Genomic DNA, 25,761 nt, shown 5'->3' with positions numbered 1-25,761 from the left:
AGGAAAAGGTTATACAAATGTACCCTAAGGAATCACAAGTGCTGCTATTTCCTGGAAGCCACCCCTGTGCATGGGCCTCAGTTTCCTTACCAATTTTATTTCCTCTTTGCCATTTGAAGGTCACTTTCCTTAAGCCGACATGCATGACGTTATCATAGGACTTTGGAGTGTCACAAACTTGGCCGATGATATTCTTTCTCCTCATTTCTCGATACCTCTTTTCTTCAAATAGTCGGACTGACTTCTGGATAGCTTCCATGGGGCCTTGCCTGGAAGCAGTGTCTGCAGAGAGAACTGACGTCAGCAGTCCCATCCGTCACTGTTACAACTCAAACTTCCAATGGCAACCCAGAGAGCGCAGAGGGACAGAGGGACGGAGCACAGCTCTCCGTTACAGACCACAGCCACTCTTCCAATGTGCACCAATCCAGTGGGCACCCTCAACGTGGGAGGCAAAAGCAGTCCTTGTTCCCCACGCCCCTGACTCCTGGCACACCAGCTTCCGCTCTCTCCAGCCCACACTGCCACGAGTGCACACACCGTTAGTACAGCAAACAAGGAGTCTGCCATAGCACGCTCCTAAGTAGTCTATTTCAGTTCTCCATCACCTACCAACCAGCAATCCAAACCCCTTCCTATGGGATTCGAGGCCCTGCAGAGGTGGCGGCTGGCTTCTGCTCTGGGTTAATCGTTCATGATCCTGACAAGTCACACTCAAGACTCAGGAAACACACAGAGGTGTTTCCCACTCCCAGTGCCACTCACCGGTGGCCTCAGCCCAACACCTTCTCACCTCACCCAAGTGAAACGCACCCTTCTTCCCAGAAGCCGCCTGAGGAGGAGGAGGAGGAGGAGGAGGAGGAGGAGGAGGAGGAGGGAACAGAGAGGACGGGGCCTGGGGTAACACCTGGGCCTCCTCATTTTCTAGGCGCTTGACATTGTGCAAGCTGAGTGGTTTCTTTAGACATTAAATACTTATATGAAGGTAACGATCCCAAACTATCAGAAAACTTAACAAAAAAAGGCGTATTTGGCATTTAGGCCCAAATTCGGTAGCCCTTGGCATCCCATGAGAAGAGGTTTCAATTTTTGGTCAGGAGCTAGTAGAGAACTGAAATAACCTTCAGGAGGAAAGTAACTCCATGCCTGTTAAGCTAGGGCTGGCCAGCACGCATGCGCGCTGGAGAGCACACAGCCTCAATGAGCACCGCCTGGCTTTACAACCTGGGTTTCCCTTGTGGTTCTACAGCTCTCCTTGGCCAACTTATTTCTGACCATGACTTCAGGCAATAATGGTTTTCGTACATACAGAGAGCTCCTGACTTCCATGACCAAACTTACCATGTGTGATCCTAAGTCCACTCCGGCGTTCCCTTTAAAGGCTGATCAGATTCACTCCAATGTACCACCCACCGATGCCCCACTACCTGAAACTTGAAAACCAATTCGCTACCTAAGAAATTCACTAGGCTGGCAGAGCTCTTTAAAGGCTCAGGTACTGTAAGGTTGGTTTGAAAAGTGAAATGACTTTGTTTTTTTACTGCCAGTGCTGAGGCGTGACTCAGCCTCGGCCTTGGCCTCGCGCTCTCATTCGGCCTCATCGCTGGAGACGCACTCACTCCAGCCCTTTTCCTGCTGCACGGGACACAAGCGCCTCTGCGATCTATCTGCCCAGCTGGCGGTGAGCCGAGACCCTCCCGATCTCCTAGACGAAGCGGTAAGCCTGCAGCTGCCAGACACTGCGCCCTGCTTCACCGTCACTTCTTCAAGACCTGGATCCCGGTGTATTCCCTCAACCTCAATACGGGATGCGGCCAGCCCGCCACCCCGCACAGGCTTTTCACAGCTATGAGGCTGCAGGAGCTCCACTGTCCACGTTGCTTGGAGAGGCTCCTTCTGTTCTATTATTTAAACAATGAGCTTTCCCCGAGACTCCCTGGTCTTTTACTATGTCCATGGGAACTGGAATTCTTCCAGTGGTCCCACATTCCCCTGTTGGTTTGGAAAAGCAGGGTGAGGGCCTGGTGTCCGGGTACTGTTAGGGGAGGAATTCCGGGGAGACGGCACACAGCCCCTGCAGGCGCCGGCTGCGGTGCCAGCCGTTCCTGGATGCCACTCCCTTTGTGAAGCCCACTTTAAGGTTTCGGTTAGGCTGCACCATGCCATTAGCATTCGAATGGTCTGTTTCAGCCCTAATTCAGGCCAGCAGGACAACCTAGTTCCGTGTCATACGGCGCTCATCCGCTGGCTGAAGGCACTCGCTGCTTGGAAGCTGGCAGACTCTGCCACCGCCAGGCAAGGCATTCGATCACTAGAGACCATCTGGCTGCCAGGTGAGTTCCTCTTGAGAGCTACTGTATGGTTTACTGAAGATCTTCCTCCCCCAGGGCGAGCTCAATCTTTCTGTCCCTGAGATCCTTCCGGACTCCGGGGGGCCTTGGGCACAAATACTCTGGAACCAGTTACATGCCACTCAAAGGAGTGCTGTGATGTGTTCTAATCTCAGCTCTGCCATCTACTACCACCACTGCGGACAAACTACTTGGCCTCTCAGAATCCATTACCTTTCATGAAAAGAGGAAACAATATACTCGGCCTATTGCTCAAGACTGTGGCGACAAAGTACATGAACGTACTATGTAGAACACAAAGTGCTAGACTGGGGTATTTCCACTATTCATTCTTTTGATTAAATTGACTGATCATATAATTTGTAATATAAAGCCTTCCTCTCATAGAAATGATTATTTACAAACATTAGTCTATTAAAGACCTGTGCTAAGCTACTTAAAAATATAAAGAGGAGGCCGGGTACCAGTGGCTCACACCTGTAATCCTAGCTAATCAGGAATCTGAGGATGAATATTCAAAGCCCAGGCAGGAAAGGCCGTGAGACTCTTATTTCCATTTAACCACCAAAAAGCCAGAAGTGGTGCTGTGGCTCCAATGGTAGAGTGCTAGCCTTGAGCAAAAGAGCCCAGGGATAGAGCTCAGGTTCAAGCCAGTTCAAGCCCCACAAATCAACAACAGCAACAACAAGAATTTTAAATAGAGATGAATAAAACATATTCCTTACTCCAAAGAGCTTGTAACTTGTTCTACAAAATAGGCACATCCCACAAACATAGTACGTATCAGAAGTACAACTGAGATTACAACACTAATGTAAGAAGGCCTAACAACCCAGAAGCTAGAGCTAACCATTACTGGAGCTGCTCATCATATGCTAAACAGCTTCAGGTTCAGCATCCTTCCTCTTACCTTTGGTGTGGCTAAGAAGTGTGCGGAGCTCCCAGCTTCTTCGTGTGGACCCACTTGAATCACCCCGAGGATAGGCTGGCTCTGCAGGAAGCATTTTTCACACAGAAAATACTTACGAGATAAATAGATCCTGAGCAAGGGGAAGTGCTGAATGATAATGACTACCACTGTTGCACCCTTCTGTGATTAACTCCTGACGAGTTCGAAAACTAGACAAGTTACAAGATTTTTACTACATTAAACTTTGCACATGTCACAGACAACAGAACACTGTGCAGACGGTGCTTCCGCTACCCCTAGCCCACCTCAACACACAAACCACCTACAACACAGCATTGCTTCTGTGTATTTAGTAAGTGAGAGCACTCAGCTAGAGCACTGGGGCTTGAACTCTGAGCCGTAAGCTTTCACCCAGCTTTTCCATCATGGCTGGCAGTCTAGCACTTGAGCCAATCTCCACTTCTGACTTTCTGCTGGTGAGCTGGAGGCAAGAGTCTCGTGGGTGGTTTGTCTCGAGCTGGCTCTGAACCGCTATCCTCACATCTCAGCCTCCTACGTAGCTAGGATTACAGGCTGTGCCAGGATTTAAAACTTTTTCTCTAGGCAAGGTTAAAAAAATACATTTGTAAAAAGTAACAAAGTAGACCTACAATACACAGATGGGTAGAAAGGCACCCACATTCAAAGGCCACGGTTTTCAGGGCTCAATCTCCTCATGAAGCCCTGTGGCTTGAGCCCTTCCATCGTTTGGAAGGTGGGGGTAGAAAGGGAGGAAAGGGAGTGTGAAGGGGGGGGAGGGGAGGGGGAGGGGGAGCAAGGGGAGGGGGAGGGGGAAGAGAGGGAGGGGAGGAGGGGGAGGCGAGGAGGAGGAGGAGGAGGAGGAGGAGGAGGAGGAGGAGGGTGCCGGTGACACCTCCTGGCACTCACCTTCACGCTCCTCCGTGGGGCTTGAATGTCGACTCAGTGACCTGAACTGCAATTCAGCAGCAATGGAAGCCAGCCGATCATTCTCAGGGACGCTGGAACCCCTGTTCGAGATATTTTAAAAAATTGACCTATCAATAATCAGTAGTACTCAGAAGGAAAGGTCTGCACGATTCTTCTCGAGCCTGATTCTCGACCAGAGCCGATGCTGCTCGCTCACCCCCAGGGACGCGGGGCACTGCGGGGAGCCCGGTGTGACTGCGAAGATGCAGCTGGTAGCTAGTGGGCAGCCCCACAAAAACTACGGCTCCAGTGAGCAGAGCCAGGCCGGGGGAGAGGCCCCCAGGCTGCCGGCCCAGGCTGCCGCCAGGAAGGCGACCAAAGGCCTACCACAGCCCTGCCTGGGAGCGGCTCGCTTTACGTTAACAAAGGGACAAAGAAATGAACCCTGTTTAATTTAGGACTGACAAAATGAAAAGGTCCATCGTTTAAGCCTAGAATGGATTAAAATATATTAGACGAATTGGGCCAGTACTTCAAGTTACTATCAAATGAGAGATACGCATTTAATTACTTTTAAGTGACTAAAATCATCACATGGTTCAAAAGACTCCAAATCTTTAATTTAATAACTTTTTAAGCAGTAAGTAGCCAAGCAAAAGTACAAAAGAGCAGGAAGCTTCTATTAAAGAGTGCGGTTTATTAGCTGCTTTTCCAGAAGAAAGTTAAATGTTCAGCAACCAAAATGAACCCACAAGGAGTAAAAGCTAGAATTAAGTAAGGCAAGTATTAAAAGTATAAATGGAGTTAGTTTTTTAGTTACTGGGTACGTTTTTCAAGCAAAGGATGAATGAATGATGGTGGCGTTTGTGTTCTTTAGTATTAAACGCTGAAGGCAGGAAGGCCACGGGGTCTGCAGCACCGATTGTGAAGCACGGACTCTGCTCGTGTTGCCCTCGGCCCTCACGGGGCACTGAAGTTTGAAGAGCGGGTGACAAGTGTCCTGTGGTTCATTAGGACCCTGGACCGTCGGTGCTGAGGGGACAGACACGCCTGTGCCTGGGCCTGGCTGAGGCCGGGGCCTTCCGGGATTTGTGCGAGGGTAGAGGGCAGGAGCGCAGACTTAAGCACGGGTGGACTTGTGAGGGTGCGGCACCTGGGGTGGGGGGCGAGGGGGAAGGCGGAGGGCTGCAGCTTTTTCAGTGTCTGGGTATAGCAGCCGGCTGGGAAGGCTCCTGAACACTAAGTCAGCTCTCGTGAGCAGTGGAAGTGGGGTTAGGCAAGCCCGACAGCTGACCAGCACGGTGGGATACGGGGAACCGAGTCCTGGCTATGACGTCCCTATGTGCGCGCGGCGGGCCGACGCCTCCCCTCGGGCTCTCTCGGGCCTGCGCGACGTGCCGGTGTAACACTCAACACACGGACGACTTGCACGGCCCCGTCCTTGCCTACAGTGAGAGCCGGTGCAGGCCTGAGTGCGGGCCGGCATGTCCCACCCACTCCCACGCGCCGTGCGTGCAGCTGTGCTCCGTTTATCTAGCCCTGAAGTAACCCGAGTTCCCTCCTAAACACACGTCACGACAGCGCGCTGCAATGCCACAACAGGGACTGCTGGCGATCACGCATGCCTAACGCGCACAGACCGATACTTATTAGGAAAAGCAAACCTGTCTCTGCAAACCACAGGGCGGAGGCATGGAGGAGCCTAAGAGGTACAGGCCCCACGCCACCCGTGCTGGCGGTGCCACGAGGCCTGGCCCGTAAAGAGGGCCGTCCCCGGCGCAGGGGCGCACAGGGTTGAGTGTGGACGCAGGAGGGGGCAGGGGCCATGGTCCCCGCTACTTCTGAGCTGCCCTTCCTCTGTGCCTCGTTCCTAGGAAGGACGGGCCGGGCCTCCCCAGGGAGGGTGAAGAGAATGTTGCGTACGTGTCGGGGAGCACGGGACAGGAGAACGGCCGCATGGGAGCAGGGTTCAGGGTTAATTGGTAATGGTTGTTTCTCCTAGTCACGTGCGTAAGCTGTGAAATACTTTGGTATTTGTAAAGCAATCACTATTTATCACTAAACATTAGGAATATCAATTATTTTCATGTGTAAGAAGGCCAGGCGTGTTTGAAGAAATTTTAGACTGTTGCTAACCTAAGTGTAAAAATAGTTTAGTCTCTTAAATTCTGAAGTCGTGTCATTTTCCGATTATTTGATTTTTTTCTGGAAGCTGAACACTGAGTTCCATCCTAATTGTGTCTTTTTTGATCAACTCATCCTCAACTCATATAACTTTGTTATCCTCCTTACTAGGAGATGAGAATATTGGCAGTATAGTCTACTCAAATGCAGGGATGAAATCTGGAAACCCAAGTCCTTTCTCTATTAAGTACACGGAACTTCATAAAAGCCTAGGCTGAAAAAATTAAAAATAAAAACTACCCCAAGTCCCTCCTCACTTGCAAGACTCAACACAATCGATTAAAACTCTGCTGGAGGGGCTGGGGATATAGCCTAGTGGCAAGAGTGCCTGCCTCGGATACACGAGGCCCTAGGTTCGATTCCCCAGCACCACATATACAGAAAACGGCCAGAAGCGGCGCTGTGGCTCAAGTGGCAGAGTGCTAGCCTTGAGTGGGAAGAAGCCAGGGACGGTGCTCGGGCCCTGAGTCCAAGGCCCAGGACTGGCCAAAAAAAAAACTCTGCTGGAGGTTGCCAATGTCTGCTAGCTGTCTAATAATCATCTATTTTGCTAAATAATACTCAAAACCTCAAGAACTCATTTTGCCACTTCTGCATAACCATTCTAATAAAAAGTTACAATTTGGGAATTAGAAAATAGACAAATGAATCCTCAGCTAACTGACATCAACAGGCTGCGTGAGGCGGCGCTTCCCAGCCCTTCCTCCGCTCTCCCTCCCTGGAGCCATGGCTGGCGATGGCTGTAGCTCAGGGTCCACTGGTGCAGAGCCAGGGGCTGTGGCGAGCTCTGGGAGGAAGCCCGCTCCCCGCGGGACCCCCGGGGGACCCCGCAGAGGGCACACGAGGGTGGCGTGGTGCTGGTGGAGTGCGGCTACCTGGTATCAGGGGCACCGCTGATGGGTTTGGGCAGCACGGGGTCGCCACCACAGGGGCCAGGGCGGCTGGCGGTGCTTGTGGTGGCAGAGGCGGCGGCGGCGGCAGCAGCGGCAGCAGCAGCAGGGCTGCCGTGGCTCCGAGCATCGGAAGGCACGCGAGTGCTAAGGCGAGAAGAACAGCTTCAGGAAGGCAAGTGAGAGAGGGAGATGGACTTGCACATGGTTTCAACTAAAAATAAAACATGGCGTGGAAGTGGAAACTATTGAAAACTATAAAATGCAAGCCGCTGTGTGAAATTCTGGGCGTGAAGAAGAACTTTAGTTTCAAGAACTGTATAGTTCGGGGCTGGGAATATGGCCCAGTGGCAAGAGTGCTTGCCTCCTACACATGAGGCCCTGGGTTCGATTCCCCAGCACCACATATATGGAAAACGGCCAGAAGGGGCGCTGTGGCTCAGGAGGAAGAGTGCTAGCCTTGAGCGGGAAGAAGCCAGGGACAGTGCTCAGGCCCTGAGTCCAAGGCCCAGGACTGGCCCCCCAAAAAAAAAAAAAGAACTGCAGTTCTTCCCTAACAAGTCCTGTCAAATAAAATGAGCTTGCCAAAACGATAGGTGGGGTACAGGGCGTGGCCTCCCAGATGCAGGCCGGCCAGCGCATCCCAGGGGCGCACGCCAGGGCTACGCGCTCTCTCGACTGCACGTGCTCCTGGGGGGAGGCTAGAAGCGCCCTGCAGCTTCCTCCACTCCTAAGGATGCGCCGTGCTGTGCTGCAAACACTTACTGTGGACATGGAAAACTGTTTTCCCAAGGCAATTTAAGAGAAGGAAAAGGAGCGATTTACTCCAAAGCCAGAAAGCATACAGTAGCTTATAGGTTATACGGAAGCTGAGAAGTTATTTTAAAAGATATGGATCTGTTTTAAACGTGCATGTCGTCTTCTTTTGCCGCCAAGGCACTGTAGTGTCTTTATGATCTTTAAAATGCAATGAACAAGAAGACTGAAAAAACACTGAGCGGCAGAGCAAGCCCCCAGGTGTCCCAAGAACAGAGCGTGCATGCAGAGAGCCAAGAAGCGAATGGCTGGAGGCGCGCCAAGTACCTGAGCCCCTCTGGAGTGGGGATGATGAGATGCGGGTTGGGAGGGTCGCTATGGCATCGAGGCACCTTCACAGGACGAGGGCTGTTCCGATGAATAGCTGCGGAGAAAGCGGCCACAGACACAGCTTGTTAAAGAGGGAAATGCAAAACGCCACACCCCGCGTGGAAATGTCAACAGAATGCCACTGGACTCGCCAGACAGCAAAAGAAGACACTTCAGATGTGCAGAAAAGCAATTCCTTCTACAAATAGTGACAACAAATCCAGAAGCTGTACTCAAGTTTTTCTCCACCCAAAACGCGCACGTGTGTGTGTGTGTGTGTGTATGCGTGCCATTACTGAGGCTTGAACTACCAGCCTTGAGCTCTCGCTCAGTTTTCTGACTCATCTGAGCCTTGCCTCTGGTTCCAACTTCTTGCTGGTCACGTAAAGACCCCAAGCTGGCTTCAAACCATGATCCTCAGATTAGATTCTAAACAGTTTAGGATTATAGGCATGAGCTACCAACCTGCCTCAAAAACATCCGAATAAATCCCAACGTGTGCTGAACAAATGACACGATGAAAATGTAGCTTACCTAGCACTTTCTTAGCAAGGAATTCTTTATGTCATCTACAGCCTAAGAAATGCTGGCACTTCAAAAAGCAGACATTTCGGGCTGGGAATATGGCCTAGTGGTAAAGTGCTCGCCTCATATACATGAAGCCCTGGGTTCAATTTCTTAGCACCATATATACAGAAAAAGCCAGAAGCAGCACTGTGGCTCAAGTGGTAGAGTGCTAGCCTTGAGCAAAAAGAAGCTAGGGACAGTGCTCAGGCCCTGAGTTCAAGCTCCAGGACTGGCAAAAAACAAATAGATATTGCTATTTTATATGGTAAGTGGCCCTATACATACGTGTGTGGTTACCTGTTGAACATCTCTTTTAGGAAAGGACACAAAACTTAGCTCCTCCTATGTGGGGGACACTAGAGATTTGTTACTCTATTAAACCCTCAAGCCTCACACTGGATGCACCAGGGAAACTCCAAGGCATGAAATGAGCCACCCTGGGTGGCTGAGGGGACAAAGAACCACTTGGACACACAGAAGGTGCTGCAGCGTAACTGGGCCAGCAGCATTTTAGGTGACAGGCGTCCTGGGGGACCTCAAATTGAGATATCTGGTGACCTTTGGGTTATGGGACTAAACAATATTTCATCTTTGGTGATTACTTGTTGTACACTGAAATTTTTCTTAGTGGATATCCTCTATGCTTGTTATAGTTTTCTTATAACTATTCTATAAATAGTAAAATATTTCAAAGTGTTTTACTCATCAGAAAACCAAATTCTATTTATGATAATGGGCTTAAGCCCGTTAGAGTTTTCTATAAACATTCAAACAGTTTTACAAACAAAAACTTTCCTTTTCATAGCAGACTTGGGAGAACCAATGTTTGTATAAACTGAATGAATTTTTAAAGGTTAAAAAAAAAAAAAACCCAGGCTGGGGATATAGCCTAGTGGCAAGAGTGCCTGCCTCGGATACACGAGGCTCTAGGTTCGATTCCCCAGCACCACATATACAGAAAACGGCCAGAAGCGGCGCTGTGGCTCAAGTGGCAGAGTGCTAGCCTTGAGCGGGAAGAAGCCAGGGACAGTGCTCAGGCCCTGAGTCCAAGGCCCAGGACTGGCCAAAAAAAAAAAAAAAAAAAAAAACCCCAATACTTAAAACCTGTTTTTATACTATTTTCTGAGGCTAGCAAGTACCCTTCTAGAAATACTGATTGAGTTCAGCAAATGTACTATTTATAAATTCTTTGTTCTGGATTTTCATTTTTGGGTGTTATTTTTACATGTTAGCATAGCTTTATTTACAGACTATATCAAGAATGACAAAAGACACAATGTTTTCTTAACATTCTAACATTTCACCATACACAGTAAGACTGTACACTAAGTGTAGTTGAAAATTTGACTACATAACTTGGTCTTTTCAAGATAAAATACAAAAATACAAAATACAAAATACAAAATACAGAAATAGAAATGTAGGAAAAGATGGAAAAAACCAAGGCAAGAGCCATGGAAGAAGAGGCACTGACCCACTAGCAGAGCAGGGCTCCTAAGGTACCTTTCTCCAGGCTCTCCTCCCCACCCACAAAGATGTTAACGGGAAGAGTAGAATGCAGCAATGGTGTAAGGGAAAATGAGGTCGTTCAACCTTACTGGCTACCATGAAGGATGGCTGTGGAGTTCTCTCATACCTGCCTTGTCACCGTCACTATCTTGTCTCATGTCATTACAACTGACAGTAATGCTGAGATGGTTTGCTCATGGAAACCAGCACGCGGCAGGAGAAATGTCTTACCAAGGTACAAACCTGTAACGGGACTGTGAGGTTTGCCAATGACGTGGCCAATGCACTCATTCATCAAGGCTTGCAAGCTCTAGCCGCCAAAGGAAAGGGGAGGGAGATGAGAAAAAAGTCCACCTTTAACTGCATAAGCAGCACCAATTAGGCCTTCAGTGTATTTCAGAGAATATGTCTTGAGAAAATAGTGTTCAACGTTAATTTAAAATAAAACATAAGAATAAACATAAACACAAATTGTGCATAATTTAAAATATTACACACGGAGTTACACATTTAATAAAGTAAAGCAAATGAGCAGTCTAGTGATATGCATAAGCAAAGGACCTTTAGTGTAATAACTGCTACAACTGGGAGAATAAAATGACTCCACATTTTCAGCATCTTGTGGCTCTGATGGAATTTTTTGGCGCTATAGCAGTGATACAGTGATACAAACGTTATGCTCCTCGGTGATGACAGGAGAGAAAGCTAACCCTTAAGCTAATCATTAGTCCAACGCATCTCAGATGTGCCGTGGCTTACAAACACTTTGACAGTGACTCAATGAAACATCACTGCTACAGAGACAAAGAGCACGGAAGGCCTTGCTGTGCCACAAAGCATGCTTTAACTTGTCCCCGTCACTGGGAGTACAGAGACGGCGTTTAAAAGCATCACTACATATAAAATGCATTACTCTTTTGTTTCTTTATGAGAAAATGTGAAGTATCCATACCAAGAAGTCATCCTCCGGTAGCGCTGAGATGAAGGCAGGCTCGATAGCTTGTAGGAAATCAAAGCCTTGGGTGGCCCACCTGCCACAGAAGAAAGTGTGCGGGAATCACAACGCGGCCAGGAAAGCGCTGCCACAGACCGAAACCGGCTGAAAAGCTACCGGCCGGGAGAAAAGACATTTCTCCTGCCTGTACATCAATGCCTGGGATGAGTACGTTTACAGTGAGGCCTTTTGGCAAAGGACAAAATAGCATTTTTTTAAAACTATTTATTTTGAAGCCAACAGGAGAGAGGGATGCCCATCTGAAATTCACACTAAGTAGGAAGCTTAAATTTCATGAGGAAAGAAGAAAGACTAGTGGGAGATTTGCCCAGAGAATGTGAAATAGATTTCTTAAGTTTTCTACAAGTTATGGGATTTTTCTGTTTATATATTTTTATATTAAAAAAAAATCTCATCATTAGAAGTGGAAGCAGCCCCGGGCCTAAGAGTAAAGGCGTGAAGTGCAATCCGGTACTGGCCCCCACAATGAAGTCCTGATGAAGCCAGGCACCGGGGCTCACGCCTGTAATCCTGGCCTCTGAGGAGGCTGAGATCCAGAAGATCACAGTTCAAAGCCAGCCTGGGTAGGAGTTCACAAGACTCCATCTTCAAATGGTTCGTTCAGAAATCCCATTTGCCTGACAGGATCAAGATATCCCCGAGCCCACGTGTAGCGCGCAGAAGAGACGACGCGGGGCTGTTACCTGGGTCTTGTTCCTCTCCCGCTCTCACACTTGGTCAGGACGTAATTCATCCACTTCCGAGCAAAGCTGATGTATTTGTCTCCTATCTTCTGTCTAAATTCCCCAGACATCAAACGAACGACTTCTTTATGGTACTATAAGAAGATTTCATATACATTAAAACTAAGAAGCAAATTATTATAGTCATACCTACACACTATAATGCCATGTTTACCTAAAATGTCATTTTCTAATATATTCTCAATAGTATAAGATGTCTCAAAATCCAGTTTTTTGTGTTACTGAGAAGTTTATATTAAGAATGTGCCTTTATGGTATATTTTTGTTTGTTTGTTTGTTTTGGTTTTTTTTGGCCAGTCCTGGGGCTTGGACTCAGGGCCTGAGCACTGTTCCTGGATTCCTTTTGCTCAAGGATAGCACTCTACCACTTGAGCCACAGCGCCACCTCTGGCCTTTTCTATATATGTGGTGCTGAGGAATCGAACCCAGGGCTTCATGTATATGAGGCAAGCACTCTTGCCACTAGGCCATATTCCCAGCCCCTTAAAAATATTTTACAAAAAGCTTTAAACGTAAAGATCAAAATAAAATCTGAGCAAGTGGTAGTTTGAAAGAAAACAAATGTTCGGATATCCACTGGTAGTAGAGATGACATTCTTTTTTTTTTTTTTGGCCAGTCCTGGGGCTTGGACTCAGGGCCTGAGCACTGTCCCTGGCTTCTTCCCGCTCAAGGCTAGCACTCTGCCACTTGAGCCACAGCGCCGCTTCTGGCCGTTTTCTGTATATGTGGTGCTGGGGAATCGAACCTAGGGCCTCGTGTATCCGAGGCAGGCACTCTTGCCACTAGGCTATATCCCCAGCCCGAGATGACATTCTTAACTAGGCCATGACTGTAATTAATATTGAACTTGCTGTAAAAGATTCATGATACTTTCTGTATGTTACAAAGCTAGCTAAACTATGCTGCTGTTTTCCTCATTTTGTACCTACTTCAAACCCAAAGTTGTAGCCCTGAATCATGGCTTCCCGGTGGTACTGCTGCAGAGTGACAGATTCGGATTCATCTACTTCCGCATCAAACTCCCATGTGAACATGCGGTCCACGCGGTCAATGGCATGGCTTATTCTGTTGCAGAGCTCCAGCGCATCGTTCTGAAGAGGTCAAAACCACAACCAATCCAAAAGGAGGCAAATTACACAACATGGTAAAGGAAGATTCCATTCAAACACTGTAGTCCCTGCAATACCTATCAGTTGTCAAGAATGACAATACAGAGGGGACTGGGTTATTTTCGTTGTCTTTTATAGTAGGCACATTAGTATCTTATAGAATGCAAAACCGACAAAATCCATTTAAAACAATCATGCCCAACTACACTCTGCTCTTGAATAGATGTTGGTGTCTTCAGTACTTCTGTGTACCAATCACCACAAATATTACGGCAGCATCTAGAGTTACTCCCAGTTATCAAAACTGAGGATGTAGAAGGTACCACCATCTGGTGGGTAGAGGCCTGAGACACTGCCAAATAGCCTACACTGCATAGGTCACACCCCACAACAAGGAATTACTGGCCTCAGGTATCAATAGCACCGAGGCTGAGAAATCTGGCCTTCACTCAAGCTTTTATTTCCTCTCTAAGCAATACCACACACAACAGTTCAGGTTTGGTCTCTCTTTCCATCTTCCTTTAAACATGAGTACGTATGAACTGATATAAGCATCAGGCTACTGCCCTAAATATCATTATATAATGTCCTTCCAAAGCCTTTCATAACTCCTGGAGGAGTAGAAAATGAAATCTGATAGAACTCCACAAACACTTATGCTCACCCTAATTCAGTAGTCACGTCACCTGTTACTTTCCACTAAATACATGAAGGTCCAGCTAAAGCAGAATAGGAGGCCTATTTAGTGAGCAGACCGTGGCTGTGATCCATAGGCACTAAGGTCCTTTTGTCAGCTGCTTCTCAACCCACATGTTCTGCCGTCCTCCCAGGCTGATATGGTATAACTCCCAGATGCTACTGGGAGACTCAAGGCTCTGCCCTCTCCCTTCCCTGTACACGTCAGTGGGACCACTCTGTCCTCAGGTCTACCATCTCCCTAAATTCAATGAATATCTTAAAACTTTTGTATTCTCAAGAATACACTGGCTAAAACTAAAATAAAAAGGTAGTCTTTTGTTGTGGTGTTGGGTTAGGATTATAATCTGTAAGAGACATATAGATAAATAAGACGTCAGATGGAGAGAAGAAAAACAAATGTTTATCAAATGACGTAAACTTCTGGGGCCTGCTGCTCTTTTAAGAGTCACTCTTTGAGCTGGGCGTTGGTGACTCACATGTGTAATCCTAGCGAGACTGAGAGGGATAGCAGTTTGTGGCCAGCCTTGGCAGAAAGTTTTTAAGACCATTCTCAACAAAAAGACATGGTGGCACATGCCTGTGATGCCAGTTATGATGGAAAGCTAACCACGGCAATTGTGCCCAGAAGCATAGCCGAGTAGGAAGCAGCCTCAAAAGTAACCAGCAAAAACCAGACTAGTACTATGACTCCACAGTAAGTGTACCTGTCTAACAGGTGTGAAGCTGTGACTTCAAACCCTAGTACAGCAACCCCCGCCGCCCCCCCAAAAAAATCAATGTGACGGGGCTGGGGATATAGCCTAGTGGCAAGAGTGCTTGCCTCGTATACATGAGGCCCTGGGTTCAATTCCCCAGCACCACATATACAGAAAATGGCCAGAAGTGGCGCTGTGGCTCAAGTGGCAGAGTGCTAGCCTTGAGCAAAAAGAAGCCAGGGACAGTGCTCAGGCCCTGAGTCCAAGCCCCAGGACTGGCCCAAAAAAAAAAAAAAATCAATGTGACTAAGAAGAAAGAGCTGGTGGCCTATAGAGAAGTACAGAGGAGAGCAGGACTGATAAATGGACAGAAAACAGAATGTGGAAAACCGAAAAAAAAAAAAAAAACAAAGGAGAAAGAACGCAAGGCTTTGGCTTATCATAAACTTATAAGGTCTTTGCCCCTATCTATGATTGATTTTAACCATTATGGTTAATTTGGCTGAATCATTAGTTAAATGAAGCAACTGATATGGAAAACCCCCAATAAAGGCTAACGGAGAAATAGATCTGCATTAGGAGGGAAGAGACCTAAGTTCCAATCCCTTATCACTAGTAACTAGCAATGTAACTACTATAAAGTTACCTAACTGCTCGATTTTCTATGGCTTCCGATTCTAAAGACCTAGATGCAGGGAAGATCCAAGAATTTCTCAGTGTAGATATCTGAGTGTACTACATCAAGAGAAGTAACAGGAGGGTCGCTTTAGAGTCACGATCCTCGCCTGACACCACACCACACGGTGCTCTTCCCAAAGGCAAGGCCATCCGCTACGGCAGAGGGGACGGTAGGGTACCTTGAGCTGCTGCAGCGCTTTGGCAATGACTGGCTGACTGGATGTCTGCTCGTGGCGCAGAGCCATCAGCCCCTCGGTGGACTGCTGGAAGGCTTTCCTCTGACTTGTGAGGTGAGTGGACTGCATAACAACTAGAAGAAAATTCTCCACCTGGGAAGAAAACCAAATAGTATAAAAGCAAGTTAGTGACTGCTTCCCACATCAGTGCAACCCCAGTACAAGGCAGCCACCCTCAGCTACCAGCCAACAGCTGCTCGAATAGCCACGGGCAAGCAAAGCTTCCCTAGAGCTGCAATGGTCACCAACATCCTGGTTCCTCAGCAAAGCAGAGAAGAACCCCAAGGGCCTGGGCAGACATGGTAGCTTTGAAATACCCTCACACCCCCATGCCCAGTGAGAGTGAGCTGCATGTGGTTAGAGCCCCACACAAAGACAGGAGAAACAGGATTACAAATAAGATCAGATCAGAGGCCTGGCATAAATCATTATGGAGGCTGCATCTTTTATTCTTGTTTGTTTGTTTTGTTGCCAGTCCTGGGGCTTGAACTCAGGGCCTGAGCACTATCCCTGGCTTCTTTTTGCTCAAGGCTAGCACTCTGCCACTTGAGCCACCGCGCCACTTCCAGCTTTATATATATATATATAAATGGTGCTGAGGAATCGAACCCAGGACACTAGGCCATATTCCCAGCCCTGTCTTTCATTCTTTAAGAGACAGCCACTATAGAATTTTGATCTGTGTGTGATGTTGATCATCCTTAAGAGTAAAAAACATGTGTAGAACAGGACAGGGAAAGGTGAGGCTTGAAGCAGGGAAACAAATGGTAAGAAACTGCCACCCTTCAGGAGAGGGACAGTGACACTATGGCTATGGTGGTGTCCCAGGGAACACTTGCTGAACAGGCTTCCCACTGTCAGGACGAGTGGTAAACAGGCTGACAGGTTGCATGTACTCTAGTTGTCACATGAGTGGGTGGGGCATAGTTCACGCAGGTAGAGAAAGCAAGAGGAAGAACTTGTTTGTGAGGTGAAGGAGACGATGCCTAGCATGATCGACTCCAGTCAGGCTAAGCTCCAGATTCGTGTGAGCGTTTGCCCTCACTGTTGCTAAGATGCCCACAGGTAATCCGAGACGGGTCCTTTAGAGGCTGTCTGGGATCTCTGTTTGGTAGGTAGGCCCGTACTACAAAAGTGAAAACTAACAGCCGGCAAACAGAGCACCCAGGAAATGAGGATTTCTGGAACCACCAATTGCATTAGTGAGATGGTTCCCTGTACATCACAGGTCGCTAAACCCCAGTGCAGGATTAAGCTGGGGAAAGACATCAAAACAACAACATAGGTGACTCCAAATACTCCGGTGTAATTTAACATAACTAACAGAACTTAATGGAATGTTTGAGTATAAATTATGCTGCAAATTACCTCATGAAACACTGAGGCATATTTCTGGGAAGTGTATACATTCGAGTTGCTAGCAATTCACCTTTCCTGAGGGGGTTCTGAGGAGCGGGGGCGGGAGCACCGACCTGCATGCTCTTCAGTGTGTCGACAGTCTCCACCGGAGGCACGATTTTGACGGGCGGAGTGTCCCATGAGCCCCAGCTCCCATCCGCTGGGTCCCCAGGTTTGGTGAGCAGCAGATGGGCGTCAAGGAGCACATCGTCGGGATCCTTGGAGCAGCCCTTCCCTGCGGCAGCATTGAGTAACTGTAAAACAATGCCCTTCTCCTCCGCCAGGGCGTCTGGAACAAACACGGGCAAGTTTTCTAATCCGGGAACCTGTACCTGGAAAACAAACAATCCACCCACTCTTACACTAAGGAACACTGTACGTACAGAAATGTCACCTACAAAACAAACTTGCTGAGCAAAGTGGGCTACCCGCCCCTCTGATCCCGGCAAGCAGGAGGCTGAGGTGGGAGACTCAGGAGCTGAGAACCACCTGTGTTACACACACCAAGTTCAAAGCCAGCCTGAAATGGATAGTGCTCGGGGAAAAGGAAAGAGGAGCAGAAAATGACAAACAGATTTAAGAAAGAGGACGTGGGAAAGGCAATACTCTGAACAGTGAGGGAAACCGCAAGCAGCTTAGTGTGTCTGCGGAAGAGGGAAGGAGAGAGCTGAGGAGACCCAGAAGAGTCTTTCTGGCCACGGGACACCTCCCTGCTCACTTTAAACAACAAAGAAGCTAGTCTGGGGTGGGGGTGGGGGGCTAAGAGGATGAGCCTGAAGCCCCTCCAGTCAGTGCTAGTCCACCTGTGGGGCTGCTAAAGTTATCTGAGGACCCAAGGGGCCGGTGGCACAGAAAGCCACCGAGCAGTCATTTCAACCACTGCTAGACGCAGTGCGCACATTCAACCCTAGCGCACTCCACTCTGGCTTGGCAGAAATTTTCCAGTGACAACGTCACAAGCAGATTCAAAAGTGACAAATCTCAAACAACTGAAGAGGAGTGAAATGGGAGCTCAAAAGCAATTCTAAGCCAGTTACTAGCAGCTTATGCCTATAATCCTAGTTACTCAAGAAGCTGAGATCTGGAGGGTCAGGGTTTGAAGCCCATGAGCTTCCATCTCTAAAATAATCAGCAAAAAGCAAGGCTGGAGGTATGGTCAAGCAAGCTAAGCAAGTTCAAGGCCTGGAGTTCAAACCCCAGTACCACCAAAATAAATAGATAAATAAAATACTAACTATAGGATGCTGGCATCAAAGAGTAATATAAAACTATTAAGTTGCTTTAGAAATCTAGTGAAAAATACAGTCATTATTTAAAATAATTTGATTATCTAAGTCCTTTAAGGTAAGTTAATAAGTACGAGGAGGTTTATTTTTGAATTATTTCACAAAGAAATTACAGAAATTAACCCCACAGATGAAGTTAATGTATGGTCTCCAAAGCCATTGGATCTTTTTGAAAAAGTTTTAGAATAAAACAGGAAAGGTGGGCTGGGGATATAGCCTAGTGGCAAGAGTGCCTGCCTCGGATACACGAGGCCCTAGGTTCGATTCCCCAGCACCACATATATAGAAAACGGCCAGAAGCGGCGCTGTGGCTCAAGTGGCAGAGTGCTAGCCTTGAGCGGGAAGAAGCCAGGGACAGTGCTCAGGCCCTGAGTCCAAGGCCCAGGACTGGCCAAAAAAAAAAAAAAACAGGAAAGGTAACAAAACAATGTCAAGCATAATCTCAATGTCTACCTTAACATACTGTTTTGCTTTCAGAACATCCAGGAAGTCTCCCACAGGGGCGGAGAGTACAAATTCTGCAGCGATTTCCAGGTCCTAGAAGGAGTGACAAAGAAATCTCTTAAGGGTTAGTTAGCTTCCTAAGAAGTACAAAAGAAACTGAACAAAAACGATCCCTAACCAGGTGTGAAAACTGACCTTTCTCAGCATTTTCGCAAATCCCAGTGCTTTCGAGGCTCTTTCCCTGGCTTCATGGAAGAGCTCCTTGAGGGCCCGGCTGATCTCTATGACGGACCTCCTGCCAGCAGATTGAAGCCTATCAGTGCATGCCACGGTTCCGCCGGCAAAGGAGCAGTGAGCCGCAAGAGGCTCCCAGTCCCAATCACAGTAACCAGGAAAGGCTGGGTGCTTTCTATGGAGTGAGTGGTCACTGAACATGAACTCAGCGTGTCATGAATGTAACACCAACTCTAATAAAGCCTGATGGTGGAATCTCTAGAAAACTGAACATCTTTAGACATCCCTTCCTGTAAGGAAGAAGCTTTGGGTATTCCGAGTACATTTTCAGTAATTGCTTGTTCCCCTTGAATGCACTCAGTCGTTGACAGCCAGTCCAGGATCTGATTAAAAAAGGGGTGTGTGTGTGTGTGTGTAATATATATGTAGTGTATATATATATGATGTTATATATTTTACATGCACATAAATACACACCACATGGTAAGTGCTGTGTAACTAGCTTCCAGGCACCAAGCTGTCGGTGTGGCTGGTGTGCTCTATTCCTGAATTGACATTCTAACCACGAAGCTTGCTGCCACAGCAGCTGTGACAAGCCAGGCCAGCACACTACGGGATAAAGAAAGCTCTTCCTGGATTCTTTCAGCAAACAATTGGAGCATCTTACAGGCCACGTTCTAACTCACCATCCTAATTTGCAAATTCTCATGTTCATATTGGAGCTACAATCTTAGATCTCAAAACTACAAGCCCTACAAATGGATGAATTCCATTTCTCAGCTATTCACTGATTTCCCAGGTGGAAATTTTTTCTTTAACCTCAGCATAAGGACATCCGAGGTGTTCTAGACTCAAAATGTGTTTTATATCAAACTCTGGATGGTGACAAAAAACAAACACTGTAGCTTTGGAGAAATAAGTTTTATCTGAGCACATGCTAAGATTGAGTCATATATTATCACTATATGGCTACAAAATAGCTATGTGACCTCAATATACACCAAAGTCCGTACAGAACTGGAGGAAATTCAACAGATGAGAAAACGTGGTTTCATATACTTATGTATAGAGTTTAAAAGAAGGAATAACCCAGGCTTAAAAACAAAAATGTATCCAATGTCATTAAAAGGTAGCAGTGACGATGTAGACATTCCAGAAAATAAAGGTGAAGGTTTAGTTAATTATATTCATTTTCACCCCTTCCTTTGAATGCACTGATTTATTTTGTGAATAAAACCTGAGTTCACTTTCAGAGACAATTTCACATAGATCATGCGTAGACAAGGCAGCCATGACCAGTCTCTGGGTTCCTTCCCCTCTCCAGACCCCACCAAGCAGAGCCCACCTTATTTCATCGGAAGCACTGCTGTCATCAGCACTGCTCCAGAACTCAGCACAGCTCTCCTGCAGGCCAAATTCCAGAAAGCTTCCTGTAGACTTCAGCAACATCCCTGCAATGTCACTAGGGAAACAAAGTAACAAAAATAAAACAGAAGGAAGACTGCCCAGGACCTGAAACAGTTCAGCCCTTAACAGCCCAGTTCAAAAATCTAACACACTGAGCATTAAAAAATTAATGATTGATGTGAAAAAGTGGGACACTATAATATAACATATTCCTATTCTTGTTCTACTACCACAGTCTTTCATTACAATCTTAAATTGTATTTTTGGTGGCTGCATGCTTACTACATAAATATTATTTCCTTAAATGTTCAAAATGGCACAAAATGTCTCAAATAAGCATGAGTGATGGGTGAATGTGATTGAAATACAAATGGATGGATGGATGGAAATAGTACAATGAGGCCTACTAAAAGTTGTGGGGGAAGAAAAGGAGGAAAAGGGGGTAAGAAAGAGCGGGTGATCTTATCACAATAAAGCCCCTTCATATAATTGATACATACTAGTAAGGAAGCATAAAAATAAAAGGCTTCTAATGATTGGAAAGCAAAGTCAGTAAATGCAATTGTTTTTCTCACAAAATAAGGTTTTATAGATGATAAACACGAAATACTCTGCATAGTTCTTCTCACTGAATAAACAACCAAAATACCAGTTTAAAATAGCCAAGCCTATTAAAAAATCTAAATAACTGTAGTAAAAAGTCAGTACCAGTTCACCGAGCTCAAGTTCAAGGAAATGCACTTCTGACCTAGTAAAGAGCAGGTGACACATAACCGATCTCAGGCATGAAGACAGTAAGGGACAGGGCTGTTTTCCGAGGAAAGATCAACCCCAGCAGAAGGAAAAGCCATTTGTGTCCAGAGACCTGCAGGGGGCCTTGCTGACAAATGCTGCATGCAGACAGGGAGAGCAGGAGGCAAGGAAGGAAATGAGGAAGGGGAAGGAAAGGCCACGGAGAACGGGAAGAAGGAATGTCAAGCAAGAGACATGGTCAGACCTGTAAGGAGCAGAGGGTGTTTATGCTACAAAAAGAGGCCCACGGGACCAAAAGCAAACGGGGGCCTTTGATGGGAGAGCTACGAGTGTGAAAGCAGGGAGAAAGGTATAGGGAGAGGAAGCAAGGGAAAGAAAATATATAGTTCTTCAGAACTTTCCTCAGTGCTATGTGGTGCAGAACCTAAGAAACACTTGTGGGTAGGAACTTCGATATTAAACAAGCTATGGCGGATAAAGAGCTGACGGCAGTGGGGAAATGAGTCCACTGTGGAGGGCTCCCACGTGCAAAGGCTGAGGCAGGACCGTGCCCAGAGGGGCCAGAGGGAGGCGCTGGGCTGGACAGTAAGCGCGGCGCAGGAGGGTGAGGACACACACGGAAAGGAGCCAGCCTGTGGCCAGCGTTAGGGACCACTGTTTAGGCCTCTCCATGTCCTGAGAAGGGCTCTGATATACCACCTCACAAGTACTGGGGCTGAGAATCAATGACAGGAAGGTGCTGAGCACTGCGCACTAATGACAACCAGAAAAGGCGGGGAGTCGGCAGAGCCCCAACTCTGGAGCGGGCCTCAGCAGCAGTGTGTGCTGGGGAAGGAGTGGGGGCCGACTCCAGCGGGAGCGGCGTAGGGAGAACCTGCTGCTGCTGCCCCCAGCAGACAGGATGCGTCCAGGACCAGAGCGGCGGAGAGAGCAGTGCTCAGCGGGGCAGCAGAAAAGCCCGGAGAATGGGAAGGAAAAGCAAAACATAAAGACGCTGACCAAAGAAAGAGAAGCTTCAGTAAAACTACACGACATGATCCCCAGTAAAACTTACTACCAGGAACCTTTCACCATTTTTGTTCAACAAAGCAGTCTGGACACAGAACATGCACAGAAGGACTTATAGGCAAGGCAGAACTGTGGGGAACGAAGGGAGGAGAGATGACGATGGCAAAGGCCAAGGCCACGAGGCCGACTAGGCGAGTGAGGCGTCAGCATGGAGGCCACCGCCTGAGAACAGAGTCAGGAGCCCAGCGCACGCGCACTGCTCACTGAAAGGGAAGGTCTCATGTCAGAACTGGAGATCCAGGAAGGAAGGGCGGTGCCGGTGCTTCACGCTGAGGCTGAGATTGGAGGATTGTAGTTCAAAGCCAGCCTGGGCAGGAAAATCCATGTGATTCTTATCTCCCATTAACTACTAGAAAGCGGAGCTGTGGCTTAAAGGGGTAGAGTGCTAGCTTTGTGCAATAAAGCTCAGGGACCGTGAGAAGGCCCTGAATTCAAGCTCCACAACTGACCAATAAAAAAAGAAAAAAGACTCTGAAATGCCAAGGTGGGCCAGTTGTGCAGAAAAGCTGAGTGGGAGCTGCAGTCTCAGAGCAGGTCAGGAAGGAAAGGAGGGAAAGGGGGGAGGAACCTCTGGGCTATAACGCACACACACCTCATCAAAAGGAATCAGAAGAAATAAAGCAGCTGAGCAGAGGAGCAGAGGAAGTCCACACCTAGACCAGGGTCCAGGGCACAGGAGAGCACCAAGTTCACCTCACCCTGACTCCGTGCAAGCCAGGCTGGAGCGTCCGCAACAGAACTCAACAGTCTGCGCCTGACGGGAGAAACGTGCTCGTTTCCGCAAACAAGCGGACTGCGCTCCCTCGTCAAGGCTGTCCTTGGGTCCAGTTCTACTCTTTTTCCATATGTAAACCAGTGTGCAAAGAGATGTTATGTTGTAACTGGATCACATCCAAACACCATCAGTGATGGAGCTGGGAATATGGCCTAGTGGTAGAGTGCTTGCCTCGTATACATGAAGCCCTGGGTTCGATTCCTCAGCACCACATATAAAGAAAACAGCCAGAAGTGGCACTGTGGCTCAAGCGGCAGAGTGCTAGCCTTGAGCAAAAAGAAGCCAGGGACAGTGCTCAGGCCCTGAGTCCAAGGCCCAGGACTGGCAAAAAAACAAAAGACAAAACCAAACACCATCAGTGCGAAAATACATGCTTGTAGATCTGAATGTTTCCATCCAAACTGAAACTCACAGATCTACTCTATTCTTAGAGGACTTTGGTTCCCCTCCTTTCATTAAAATCAATGAAACAAAAGCAAGAGGATTCACTCTGAACTGGGAAGCAGTACTTGTCAAATTCAAGATGTGTGGGTAGGTAACTTTTTTTTGGGGGGGACACACACTGGGAAGATGAGTGGCAGCACCCTGGGCCTCAACCCACCAGGATCCGTCATCAGCACCCTCCCACTGAATGCATGCACCTCCCTGAACACTCCGATGTCCCCAAGGAGGCACGTAACAGACAGGAGTGACACTGTTTCTGTGTAAGCATTCAAACACAAAGAAAATCCGTGACCGACTAGAGGGAGAGGAGAGAGGGAGCAAGGGAAGCCACAGGTATTGGAAAGCTCAAGGATTCCTACCAGAAAAGTTTTCCAGCCTGTGCTTCTCCTCCCCGTATATAATGAGTTATTTCTTTGGTGAAATTCCATTCTTCTTCTAACAAGTTTTTTAAGCTATGGGATGCTTGAGGTAATTGCTGTAGCATTTGGATCCAGCTTCTCATGTAATCAAAATATACCTTAAAATACAAAATTGTAAGAGATGTTTGAGAGAACTGACCAGCGCTTAAGTCTACCTCTGCTAACACGAAAGCCACGTGGAAAGGCACGGCTCACCTTGGGCAGCCGGCTCCCGCCCTGCACACCCTCTGGCCACGGCGGGCTGCCCCGTCCCACCCCAGCGCGCTCTTGCCGGGCCCTGGGCATGCAGCAGGAAGGAGAAGCCGCCAAAGCAGCTACTAGCCCCACCAGATGAAGTTCCTCGCTCATCTTCTCGATTTCCAGAGCTATGAAAGGCCTCCACCACCTCTCCCAAGAATTACAAAAAATGGCTGCCACGAGGAGGTCAAATGCAACAGGAACAGATCTTTATTCTCTTTCTGGGCCAATCTTTCATAGGACAGACTACCCTATAATTTAACAGTGATCTAGGTTAAGTTGCCAAAAATGCCAACTTAAGAAATCATTAAGGATTTAAAAAAACAAATACGGGTTTAGGAAAAAGAAGACCAAATGTAATCGGCCCAGTGGAAAGAGCCAGGTCAAACAAAGCCTGCCACAGTCACCCGGGCACACGCAGGCAAGGGATGTGGGTCCCCCCCTTACCATCAGCATCTTGTGCAGGTCCTCTTCAAAGGCGTCGATGTTGCAGTCCATCTTCTCCAGGGCGCCCAGAACCTCCTGCAGCATGAACTGGTAGTACTGCTTCATCAAGAGGCCGCCCTTCAGCACCTCTTTGCACTCTCTCACCAGCTGCAAGGGACAGACACAGTTCTGCTGTTCACACAGCCTGGCCAGGATGGCGATTCTCATACAGCCCCTCGAAGAGACCTGAGCTCGCGTCCACATTCTTGACTATAAGGAAATATCCTAGCAGTCTCAACTGAGAACAAAATAATGAAACAAACCAATTCACTATTACAGAGTGGATACACAGAGAAAACATTATACATGCAACACTGCTTTGCTTAAAAAAAAAAAACCACATTCTCCTACAGATAAAATTTGTACTGAGGGCTGGGGATATAGCCTAGTGGCAAGAGTGCCTGCCTCAGATACACGAGGCCATAGGTTCGATTCCCCAGCACCACATATACAGAAAACGGCCAGAAGTGGCGCTGTGGCTCAAGTGGCAGAGTGCTAGCCTTGAGCGAGAAGAAGCCAGGGACAGTGCTCAGGCCCTGAGTCCAAGGCCCAGGACTGGCCAAAAAAAAAAAAAAAAAAATTTGTACTGAACAAATTCTACAGGGAAAAATAAGACAAGAGCCAAAAGGGGGGGGAATCTAAAGAAATTTAGAGTTTAACCTAAAATATAATGAGGATTCAAATATGCTTACATACCACAGAACGTGGCACCCTTTACAGTACTTGGCATAGTTTACCAACTTCTAACTGTGGCTTTGCCTATGATGAGAAAAAGGCTAGTAAACCTATTGGTATTGTTTTAAGAGGTCTGGAATGGGGGAGAGTAATGAGTAAATACTTCAAAAGACTATTTGCATATGTAGAAATGTCATAATGAAACTTCCTTGTACAACTAAGGCATGCTAATAAAAAAAAGTATAGTGGGCTGGGAATGTGGTTTAGTGATTGAGTGCTTGCTTAGCATGGATGAAGCCCTCGATTCAATTCCCCAGTAAACAGAAAAATCCAGAAATGGTTCTATGGCTCAAGGGGTAGAGTGCTAGCCATGAGCAAAAGAAGCTCAGAGACAGTGCCCAGGCCCTGAGTTCAAGTCACAGTACTGGCAAAAAAAAAAAGTATAATAATTATTAAAAAAAAAAAAAAGCATATATACTTCAGCTGGAAGGGAAAG

At 47.4% G+C, this 25,761-nt stretch overlaps 1 protein-coding gene across 6 annotated transcripts in view; it reads right to left on the bottom strand.

Moving 5' to 3' along the window:
• Map3k4 (mitogen-activated protein kinase kinase kinase 4) overlaps positions 1–25,761 on the bottom strand; it is a 79,075-nt gene that overhangs the window by 13,106 nt on the left and 40,208 nt on the right. For 3 of the 6 annotated variants that reach the window (XM_048354404.1, XM_048354402.1, XM_048354407.1), the window contains exons 5-20: positions 24,552–24,698; positions 23,808–23,965; positions 20,347–20,463; positions 18,963–19,062; positions 18,777–18,860; positions 17,112–17,369; positions 15,583–15,732; positions 13,152–13,313; positions 12,162–12,295; positions 11,416–11,494; positions 10,695–10,773; positions 8,346–8,442; positions 7,248–7,409; positions 4,189–4,289; positions 3,262–3,342; positions 91–282 (exon numbers count right to left, since the gene is read on the bottom strand). In XM_048354404.1, the coding sequence (XP_048210361.1) occupies positions 91–282; positions 3,262–3,342; positions 4,189–4,289; positions 7,248–7,409; positions 8,346–8,442; positions 10,695–10,773; positions 11,416–11,494; positions 12,162–12,295; positions 13,152–13,313; positions 15,583–15,732; positions 17,112–17,369; positions 18,777–18,860; positions 18,963–19,062; positions 20,347–20,463; positions 23,808–23,965; positions 24,552–24,698 (2,101 nt within the window). The remainder of the gene's footprint in view (positions 1–90; positions 283–3,261; positions 3,343–4,188; positions 4,290–7,247; positions 7,410–8,345; positions 8,443–10,694; positions 10,774–11,415; positions 11,495–12,161; positions 12,296–13,151; positions 13,314–15,582; positions 15,733–17,111; positions 17,370–18,776; positions 18,861–18,962; positions 19,063–20,346; positions 20,464–23,807; positions 23,966–24,551; positions 24,699–25,761) is intronic. The other 3 variants (XM_048354403.1, XM_048354405.1, XM_048354406.1) reach the window with 3 other exon arrangements.

Source organism: Perognathus longimembris, chromosome 9 (assembly GCF_023159225.1).
Source record: "Perognathus longimembris pacificus isolate PPM17 chromosome 9, ASM2315922v1, whole genome shotgun sequence".
NCBI classification, from domain to species: Eukaryota; Metazoa; Chordata; class Mammalia; order Rodentia; family Heteromyidae; genus Perognathus; species Perognathus longimembris.
Note: the sequence above shows the minus strand (reverse complement) of the source record. Positions and strands in the feature narration are given on the sequence as shown.